This window comes from Polyodon spathula, chromosome 6 (assembly GCF_017654505.1).
Source record: "Polyodon spathula isolate WHYD16114869_AA chromosome 6, ASM1765450v1, whole genome shotgun sequence".
NCBI classification, from domain to species: Eukaryota; Metazoa; Chordata; class Actinopteri; order Acipenseriformes; family Polyodontidae; genus Polyodon; species Polyodon spathula.
In genome coordinates, this window is record NC_054539.1 from 55,984,470 (window position 1) to 55,996,065 (window position 11,596).

At 36.4% G+C, this 11,596-nt stretch overlaps 1 protein-coding gene across 1 annotated transcript in view; it reads left to right on the forward strand.

Moving 5' to 3' along the window:
* The first annotated feature begins 911 nt into the window (after nt 1-911).
* The window catches only part of gprc6a (G protein-coupled receptor, class C, group 6, member A), an 11,102-nt gene continuing 417 nt past the window's right edge, over nt 912-11,596 (forward strand). The window contains exons 1-6 of the mRNA XM_041253208.1: nt 912-1,112; nt 4,964-5,261; nt 5,908-6,735; nt 7,180-7,395; nt 9,761-9,884; nt 10,395-11,596. The exon at nt 10,395-11,596 is cut by the window's right edge and continues 417 nt beyond it. Of these exons, the coding sequence (XP_041109142.1) occupies nt 922-1,112; nt 4,964-5,261; nt 5,908-6,735; nt 7,180-7,395; nt 9,761-9,884; nt 10,395-11,503 (2,766 nt within the window). The 5' untranslated portion in view covers nt 912-921 and the 3' untranslated portion in view covers nt 11,504-11,596. The remainder of the gene's footprint in view (nt 1,113-4,963; nt 5,262-5,907; nt 6,736-7,179; nt 7,396-9,760; nt 9,885-10,394) is intronic.

Genomic DNA, 11,596 nt, shown 5'->3' on the forward strand with positions numbered 1-11,596 from the left:
TCTAAGTGTAAAAGGCTATCAGGATGTTAACAATGAAAAGAAAAATTACAATTGCGTTATTTAAACACTAACTATAGTTTTCAGAAATCCGCTACTTACTCTTTGAACCTCATGTTCTATCATACATATGCCTTACTTTCATTTATTAACAGCAACCTCAAAATAATACATACCTGGAAAACATGAGAATAAACCACAGGACTAAGTTGGCTTACATTCTTCCAGATTTTAGTTCTGTATTAAACTCAAACCTTGAAGGACTTGACTGCTTGCCAAATGGCTATAAACAAAAACAAAGGATACAGCAAGTGTGCCTGTAGAGATTATGAAAGAGCAACTTTACAAAAAATCTTTAAAGTGTGTGCAGGTCACAATAGCAAGGACTTCATTTTAGTTTTGGAAATGAAATCATAGCATTAGAAAGTTGTGTACATGTAAGTATGAAATGTTTTAATATAGCATAGAGAACTCTGGAATGTGTGTGTGTGTGTGTTTGTATCTTATGTTTTCTTATTAAAAATGAGTGTACATGTGCAGTAAACTCAACTAAAAAAAAGATTGTATTTCAATTGCATCCACTGCAATAACAAGTACTATATTTCTGGCTTACCAAGCAGGTGTATTGATTGTATGAACACTTATTCTGTCTTCGAGTGCTCATTTCGCCAGGTTATTGGGGAGTTAATTGTCACTCAGCCCCTTTGAAACAGATCAAAATTGTTATTTTAAGCATGGTGTGTGGCCAGACAAAGCAACTTTACTATCCTTTACACTCACTGACTTCAACAAGGAGTGTCTGTTTTCTAAGAATCCCAGAGATCCATATGCAAATGAAGCAGGAAACAGAGTGTGCTTTTTTAAAGGGGACTTAAGCAGGTTGTGGTATTGTCACACTGAAGTGCATGGAGTGAAGGTGAGCAGATGGGGTCCTTTTGGATATTGTGCATCTGCTTTGCTTTGTTCTTCAGCAGAGCAGAATCATGTCAAAATCCTGGAGACCTTATCAAAGCATCATCACCTGGGGATATCATCATCGGTGGCCTATTTTCAATTCATACAAATGTGAAATATTCACATCTTCCTAGGAGACCTGAAGCGCTTGTTTGTGAGGGGTATGTATATATTTTACAGTTGTAGCATAGAAATGGCTATGTTAGTAATGGCATATATTTACTGTCACAATGAGACGTGACATCATGTCAGTGTGAGCCATAAAACGTGTTGGCGAGTTAAATACCCCATATAAAAGTTTACCACATTAAATTTGCACTCTAATTTGCCTTTCCTATAGTTTTACTACTGTATTTAATTACCCTAGTTTGCAATATTTTGAATTATACCTTTAAATGTGCTTTTCAATTATTACCAATGCTCTTATCATATGTTCACTTTGTTTTTATTACACTTTGCTATAGTTTTACTATGGTAAACATTTATAATGGGGAAAAAAAAAGAACTGTACAGTGCATCAGTTTCTGTTGGATCAGTGTTCCTGTTTAGGCCAGCAACTATGTTTTTATTTATAAAACAAAATAATGATGCAAACCGTGACAGGACAGCATCACGGGCAATGGTTACCATTTACCAGGAAGGGAGACTCAGACACAGAAGGTACAGTCAAGCGCTAAAATACATGTTTAATAATCGTAAATTTAATAAACAAAACACTAAGCAGTCATGAACACAAACACATTAACAAACAAAACAGGCACAAGGGCCTGATTAAAAAGCTATACAAAACAAAAAACATAAACAAGACGGAACAGTATGGAACACTGAAAACACACACCATGTACCTTGACAACAACATTAACTCTAACACACTAACCGTTCTAACACCTGTGACCCATTTCCCCCCCCCCCCCCCCCCCCCCCCCCCCCCCCCCCCCCCACACACACACACACACGCTGGGGCAGAGCATTCTCCCTGCCACTTCAACAAATGCATATAGCTGTTACTGGATTTAATTAATAACATGTTATTTAGACTATGAAAAGTCAAGCAGACACATTTGTAGCAATTACTTTCTTATATTTTATCTATATCATTATTAATGCATGTTACATGGTGTTAAAGTGTATGGATAACATGTGTTCAGTTTATGTTGTAGTACTGTATCTAGTATGGTATTATGTATAGTATTAAACAATTTAAAGGGAACATTGCATTGAACTGAAATGTTGCATTTAAGTGAAACATGTGGATCTGTGACTGCATAAAAATGCTCTCATGCAGAACAACGAACAGTGAACATTGCATTTGTCATAAGAATTTTCCATGCTTTTTTAATGCCAAACACTCATTCTTAACACTCTCTCTCTCTCTCTCTCTCTCTCTCTCTCTCTCTCTCTCTCTCTCTCTCTCTCTCTCTCTCTCTATATATATATATATATATATATATATATATATATATATATATATATATATATATATATATATATATATATATATATACTGAGTGTACAAAACATTAGGAACACCTGCTCTTTCCTTGAAATAGACGGACGAGGTGAATCCAGGTGAAAGCTATGATCCCTTATCATAAGCTTTGATCCCGTAACCATTTCCATCAGTGTAGATGAAGGGGAGACAGGTTAAAGAAGGATTTTTACGCCTTGACACAATTGAGACATGGATTGTGTATGTGAACCATTCAGAGGGTAAATGGGCAAGACTTAAGATTTAAGTGCCTTTGAACGGGGTATGGTAGTAGGTGCCAGGCGCGCTGGTTTGAGTGTGTCAAGAACTGCAAAGCTGCTGGGTTTTTCACGCTCAACAGTCTCCCATGTGTGTCAAGGATGGTCCACCACCCAAAGGACATCCAGCCAATGACAGGCCAGTGGTCGAAAAGTTAGGGGCTACAGTTAATTTTACAGTTAGTCAACTGACAGTCCAGTACAACATTGGTGCCAAAAGACCCATAAAAGAATTCACAACTCATCATACCTTGACACAAATGGGGTATGGCAGCCGATGACCTAACAGTGTTCTACTTCTTTTAGTAAAACACAAGAAACTGCGGTTGCAGTGGGCTAAGAAATGAAAACATTGGACACTGGAGGATTGGAAAAACATTGCCTGGTCTGATGAATCCTGGTTCCTGCTGTTTCACGCTGATGGGAGGAGTAGGGTATGGAGAAAACCACATGAGTAGATGTATCCATCATGCCTCATGTCAACATTGCAGGCTGGTGGTGGTGGTGTGATGGCGTGGGGTGTGTTTTCATGGCACACATTGGGCCCCTTGATAAAAGTGGAGCAACATTTGAATGCCACAGGATATTTGAACATCATTGCCAATCAGGTGCATCCCTTCATGGCAGCAGTGTATCCATCTGCTAATGGATTTGTTCAGCAGGATAATGCCCCATGCCACAAGGCTTGGATTGTCCAGGAATGGTCCCACAAACATGACAGTGAATTCAGCTTACTGTAGTGGCCTGCCAAGTCACCAGATCTCAATCCAATTGAGCTTTTGTGGGATGAGATGGAACAAGCTATTTGGAGTAGAGATCCACAACCAGCCAACTTGACACAACTGTGGGAAGCATATTGGAGTCAACATGGGCCAGCATCCCCGTGGAATGCTTTGGACACCTTGTAGAGTCCATGCCCCGATGAATGGAGGATGCTCTGAGGGCAAAAGTGGGTGCAACTCAATATTAGGAAGGTGTTCCTAATGTTTTGTACACTCAGTGTGTGTGTGTGTATATATATATATATATATATATATATATATATATATATATATATATATAATATATATAATATATATATCTATCTATGAAAGGAATTGTCTCTGTCAGCTTACAAAAACTTGTTGTAAATGTTTCATCTGACCATGTTTCCGTGTGGTCCAGAGTTGTAGATACAAGCTAGGTCGCACACTTAGTGATTGTTCTTCTAGTGATTCACACTTCTTAAAGGTTTAGTGTTCATTTAATTTCATTTTATTGAACAAACATAAATGGTATTCCAGGTCCATGATGAGTTTTGACTCCACGAATCTTCGTCAGGTGGTGAACAAATTAAAAAAAGTTATGCTTCGTCATTAAATATCCAATTATAATTGTTAATTCAATTGATTTATTAGGACTTCATTTAATAGCATAAATCATTAAAATTGTTACAAATATCTATCAAGTTTATTACATCAATAAACAATGTAATATTAAAAATACATATTTGCATATTATGTTGTATATTATGTTTTCGCAGAACTGATATTTTATCATTTTTTCACAGTGGTAACTGCTGAGCACAAGATATTAACTTGCAGATATGTCTATTTAGGGGTTCTGTAAAACTGACTGTAAGGGTTAGACAAAAACGATCAGGCATCTGTTGAATAACAATGCTATTGAAGGTTTGAACTTTTGGCAGCAACCTACTGGCCCTCCTTCCTAAGCCCCAGTCTCTACTAGACTGAACATACAGACCAGTTGCAGCCTTTTATGCACACGCTGGCATCACTGAAACCAAACTGAATAACTAATTAACTGATTGACCCCAACTTCCTCAATTCCAGCCACATTCTCACATGAAAATTAACCCATGAAGGCTGAAAATGAACCCTTTCCTGGGTTACGATACCATACACATTTAACAACAAAAACTAAAAAAAAATCTATACGTATAACATTAATACATTTAAATATGAAAATTAAGATGATATTGTCATTGGTGTAGTTGATTGAGTAATTATACATATTTATACTGTATAATATGGAAGTGAATTAAAACACGTACTGGTAAAAAATAAATGAGCTCTTTACACAAACAAAGCACGGACATAGTCACTATTTAAATGTGAGGGATTTTCACTCTGTCACACTGACACACAAAATTGCAGGGTTAGTTTTAGTGCAATATGCAATAAAATGGATTTTAAATAATAGGTTATATCACTCCTTTATCTGTTGAAATTATATGACCATGTTGTTCCATTTTTTTGTATTTTAGATTCAACACCGTTGGGTTAATCCGAATGATTTCTATGATTCATGCTATAGAGGAAATTAATAACTCCACTCTCCTCAATGGTATTAAACTGGGATATGACATCTATGATACTTGTTCAGATGTTACAAATGCTGTCCAAGCCACCATGGAGTTTATTTCCAATTCTTCTCAAAGCTGTGTAGAGCCTCATTGCAAGAATACAGACTTTGTGCCGAAAGTGAAAGCTGTGGTGGGATGTGAATATTCTGAAATCTCAATTGCTGTTGCAAGGGTACTAAATATACAACTAATTCCTCAGGTGAGTTTTAAACCTGTCTATATTGTCACTTTGGCATTTCATACGTTATGTCTAAAGAACTGGCACTATGATGGGTTCCTTTATATTAATGCAATGCGGTTTTTAGAATCTAATCTTAAAACCGATAAGGAATTGACAGAAATTAAATCTAAAATTAATACAAATGAAATCTAAACAATCCATTGGTTACAATTGCTCAGATAATTCAAACCTATTCTAAGCTGTTCTTTAAGCAACACTTTGACATGCGTGTCCCTCATAACGCCCTATTTCACATGAACAGTGGCCTTGAACTTCATATGTCAAGATAAATGTGCCACAGTTTTTAAGGATGTGTGAATTGATAGCCACTGTTTAAGACACAGCCATGTACTGATACACTTGTTGTGTGGATTACCTATGACAGTTGTCTACAGGATAAAAGACAGCATCAAAGAGTTAAAGTATGTTATTTGCCGTGGCTGAGCACCTATAGGCATGCAATCTATCCTGGATTTATTGCATATGTCAGGTGACCAAACAGCATAAAAAGCTAGTTAGAGAGATTATGTGAAAATGATCTCATGTTTTTACTTCTGTCTGGCTAATTCATTTTATTATTACATATTCTGGGACTGTAATTCAAATCATTTCTGTATTTTTCTAGATTAGTTATGCATCATCTGCGGAAATGCTAAGTGACAAAAGACGCTTTCCTGCATTTCTCAGATCCATACCGAGTGACAAACATCAAACTAAAGCAATGGTCAAACTGGTAGACATGTCTGGCTGGAACTGGATTGGGACCATTGCAACCGATGATATTTATGGGCGATCTGCTATTGAAAGTTTTATTTCACAAGCCACACCGATAGGTATCTGTGTTGATTTCAAAGAATTCATCCCACTTGTTATCTCAGACACAATAATACATAACATCATAGAGCTAATCCGCAAGGAAGAAAGAGTTAAGGTCATTGTTGCCTTTGCAAGTCCAAGCTTTATGAAAAAGTTATTCCAGGCTTTTGAAGGAGAGATTCTGGATAAAATCTGGATCGCTAGCGACAGCTGGTCAACATCTAGTGAAGTTTCTGCCTTGCCAAACCTAAACAACATTGGAAAAGTCATTGGATTCACATCTCAGAGTGAAAATCCAACATCATTTTATGAGTACTTGAAAAATGTGAAGATCAACATAGAGGCAGTGAAGAACAACATATTTTTAAAAGAATACAGAGCTCGGGTCTCAGGCTGTTCACAGCACACAGGTGACTTTGACTCTTGTGTTTCAAATTACACCTTGGATCTGTGCAGCCTTGTGGAGAAAAAACAGGAAACTCAAGACACAAAAGAGGAGTTCTTATTGAGAAACATCAGGCCGTACCCAGGCATAGTCTCCAACACACAGTTGGCAGTTCAGGCTATTGCTCAAGGCATTCACGACCTATGCAAAGATGGGACGTGCCACAATCCCAAGATTATTTCTCCCTGGGAGGTAATTATTATTATTATTATTATTATTATTATTATTTTATTATTATTATTATTATTATTAGCACAATTCAAATTACATGCATTTACATTGAGACACCTTTAAAAGCAACAATACATTTTCAATTCTATACAACGTATGACTCCTTAGTGACTGTTTACCATCCTGTGCACTGTTCTTAATCAGAAATCAAACCCTGATAAACACCCAGTTGGGTACATACTCTAAAAGTAGTTTAATCTGATATGAAATACAGCAGCTGAATGAAAGGATAGGAGTGTGTCAAATCATTTGTGTAAGCTGTATATATTTTTTAAAAACAGGGTTCTGAATCTTAAACTAAATGACATAGATTTTATTCACCTTACTTATTAATTATAATATCAAAATCTAGTATTAACAATATTCTATTGCATATCAAATACCCTTTCTCTTAAAACATTTCAGTTGTTAGATGCTGTCAAGAAGGTTGCATTCACATATGAAGGGAAAGAAGTTTGCTTTGATCCCAATGGGGACCCTAACGTTGGCTACAGCATTGTGATGTGGAAAACAGACAATGGAACAACAGAGGTTCAAAATGTAGTGGCTCAATATGACATAGACGAAGGTGATTTTGTCTTTCCAGATTTTACAAAAAAACAAGCTATTCTTGATCTTCAGGTAAGTTATTGTGCTTTTATTTATAGAGGGCTAGCAAGGGTATAAAGCATAAGAATGTGTGAAACGAAAATTCTCAGTTACAAATAAGTATTATTTATTGAAGGTTTATGGAAAAAAATTACAAGTGAAAATTAAATACATACAAATTATTTGATAAGATAAGACATTTTAATTTGATATATTTCAGTCTTAAACCTTATTATAGTTTTTTTTTAATTGAGGCCAATGTGTCTATACAGGCCAGTCAAAGGACCACCAAAATGTAGCTTTAATAGGAGGTCTGTAACCTATGATAATAATGTCTGTAACCTATGATAATGTAATGGCTTTACTATTAAAGTGTATGTACGTTAAAATCAATGAAAGCAAAGAGGTACTGTAAAAATATAGCCATTATTGCAGGGTGGCTTTGGACAGGTGGCTGTGAATTAACTTTAGGACATGTGGTGGTCCTAGAGGGCCATTGCTATAGGTTTTAGGTATAATTAAAGTATTAAGCAATGATGTGCGAACCAGCTCCTTTGAAACCGGGTACACGGTTCCTTCTTTGGAATGGACGAACCGGACGAATCTCAAGGATCCAGTTCCAGTGAGTAAGCACTATAATAAAACTGACTATTAAAAACATAAAACCATTAAAATGATCAAAGACTTTTTAATTAATGTCATATATACCTATATATATATATATATATATATATATATATATATATATATATATATATATATATATATATATATATATATATATATATATATATAAATAACTATAACTGACACTTCACATAAGAAAAAACATGCACTTATCTAGACTATACATTTGCGTTTTGTTGTCCTTGTTTTGGTCTACCGACTGATCGTGGCTGATGGGTTTAGTTTTACTTATTTTTTGCTCTGTGATTGTTGTGGTCATTCTAGTACTTTTTTATGCTGATGTAGAACTGTAGCACTAGTGCTTGTTCATATGCAAGGGTGCCGGGTTTGTACATTTTCTGGTGGTGCACAAGGGTGAGGGAGCAGATTCCCCTATATGGGGAAATGGGTCAAATCAGGCTGACCACCTTTCCAAAATGCAAAAACGGGACACCTGCCATTTCTTATACTGGTACATATTTACATATTTATTAAAACCTTTTTTTACTGTTTCCCCCGAGGGGGGGGGGGGGGGGGGGGGGGGTAATGATTAGTTGTAGTGATTGTGAAAGTAAAATGATTAGAAATGGAACCAGCATAAAATATTTTGGAGCTACTTTTTCCTTTAAGTCTGTATTTCAAACAGGTTTATTTATTGTTTTTATTGTTGTGGACTATTTGTCTGTCACTGCGGTCGCTGTTCTGTCGCGATGTGTTTATTAATTTTTAAAAAGGGAAACTTAGAAAAGAACATGAATGCAGTCGTTATTGGATGAGATGAGATGCGATGTCGGTGTGGTTACTTGTGCGTACCATGTGAAGGTTTTTGGGGGCGCGTCTGGATATACTGAAAACTTACTTTTTTACGTTTTAACTGGCAAGCGAGAGAGTTTAAGGTATTTGCAAAATACTGCAGCAAGGGCGATGCTATAATGCGCTGTAAACAGACATGCTATGGTTTAACTGTGGCTCTAAACTGTAAGGTTGCATTGTGTCTACGAATTCGGGACAAATGCCGTCCCGGAGGCATTAAGCCTGGGACCCTGACTTGGTCTTTACATTTCGGGACTGTCCCGCCCAATCAGGGATGGGTGGTCACCCTAAGTCAAATCAATTAAGCATTTCCAGTATTTTTCTGGTGTTTATTGGCTATGCACCGATTTTTTTTTTTTTTTTTTTTTTTTTTTTTTTTGTATTAGGGGTGTTTTATCGTTTTTTATCAGTTAAACCGGAAAATCTTTCAGATTTCCAACAACACTGAACTCAAACAATGGTTGAAAAAAAATAAGTAGAGTAAAACTAGTTGGAGCACAGCTTGTCCTTTGAGCATCCCGTTGCCACCTGTAAAACAAACAAACAAACAAACAATAAAATAATAAATCTATACAACATGTTCATCCCTGTGAACAAAAAATAATACGCAAAGGAGCATTGTAGTGCCCCCCTCAGGATGGTTGGGAGGAGGTGGTAATTTGAAAGCACTGTAGGACTGAGTTACGAAGTAGGGTTATATTCCATATAGGTTGATGGGAACTTGCCTGTAACTGTCTTGTAGACTGACCGATGACATGTACTAGGCACTTGTATTAATGATACTTTAAAAACCTCGCAAACTTTATATTAATGCAATTGGAATAAAAACATATATAGTTTTATTGCTTTCTGAATCTTTCACTTCACCCTGTACAACTCTCTTGTGTTCCCTCCTAATCCTGCTCTCTTGTGTTTTTAGAAAGTAATCTCAAAATGCTCAGACAGTTGCACAAAAGGACAATTTAGAAAAACTGCTGGTGGACAACACACCTGTTGTTTTGAATGCGTAAACTGCACAGGAAATCACTATTCTGATCCTAGGGGTAAGTGGACTTTAACATGTTTTTCTGGAAAACACCAAATATGCCCATCTTAGCTCCTTACTGTAGCGTTCACAAAACTTTAATGATTTGGGGGATTCAAAACCCATTATGAATAATAAAATCAAGTGTGCCATTTGTTAAAATTGTTTTCAATTGTTTTAAGAGTGTTTATTAGTTAATTCTCATTTTTTTTCCAATGCACTTTTTAAACAACTTTATTCTTCAGTATGATGTTTAGCGTGATGAGATGTGATAGTCAATATAGTCATATAAGATAGTGTTTGGAAGTGGGTGCAAAGTAAGTAAAGTAAGGAATATGGGTGCAAAGTAAGAAAGATTAAGAATATTTCACAAGTCTACATAGGATTCGCTACAAATGGAAAAAATGAGATTGTGGCGATAGACGTGCCATTGGTGTAAACATACCCTATGGTAGTTCCATTAAAGGTCAGACTACTTCCATTTTAAATATTTAATGAAGAGTGATGTTATTATTTAATTTTCTTGCAGATATGTATCAATGTTTACCCTGTGACCACCATACAGAGTGGTCCCTTCCTGGAGGTGCAGAGTGCAGTAAAAAAGAACTGGAATACTTTATGCTGAGTGACGTCTTTGCAATTGCACTGCTGATTGCAGCAGCTACTGGAGTCGCCCTTGTATGTGTAATTGTAGTTATTTTCATTAGGCATAGAAAAACCCCGGTTGTCAAAGCATCAGGTGGGGCCATCTGTTATGTGATTCTGTTGTGCTTATTTTGTAATTTTGTCTGTTCTGTCTTTTTTGTAGGGCAGCCACGTAATATGATTTGCCAAGTCAGACAGGTCCTCTATGGCTTGAGTTTTGCATGTTGTGTCTCATGTATTTTAGTTAAATCTTTCAAAATACTGCTAGCGTTTAACTTTAACGCTGATGTACAGGCAGTTTTGAGGAAACTGTATCGTCCAGTTGCTATCATTATAGGCAGCACTGGAATTCAGGTATTAATCTGTACACTTTGGTTAATTTTAAATGGGCCACATGAAGAAAGAGTGCCATATGAAAGAACCATTTTGCTCCAGTGTAATGAAGGGTCGTATGTAGTGTTTGGAGTGATGCTTGGGTACATAGCTTTGCTTGCTGCGGTGTGTTTTGTATGCGCATTCAAGGTCAGAAAGTTGCCTGAAAACTACAACGAAGCCAAATTTATCACTTTTGGTATGCTTGTTTATTTTATATCTTGGGTCATCTTTGTTCCAATATATGTCACATCAACAGGGAAATACGTCCAGGCCATCGAACTGGTGGTTATTTTGATTTCAAGTTATGGAATACTGATCTGCCAGTTCTTCCCAAAGTGTTATGTGATTCTCTTTAAAAAGGAGCACAATACAAAGGATGCCTTTTTAAAGAATGTATATGAGTATGCAACAAAAACTGCAAACAACATAGCGCTACCAAATGGTCTACCTCCAGCTTCAAAGTCTACAGCTAAGGAAGAGGATTCAGCATTCTGCAAAACCAACCCAGGGTTTTTAGCTGATGAAACCTCTCAAGTTAGGAGAAATGATATCCAACATGAAAGCTTTCAAAGGATACTGGACAATACATTCTCAAGGAAAAGAGTTGCAAGTGTGTGAATCCAGCTGCTCTGAAGAAGAGTTTATAGTTTGCTTCCTGGTGGTATTCATAGGTCAAACTTGGTTTATTTTGTCAAGCTTCACTTATAGTGA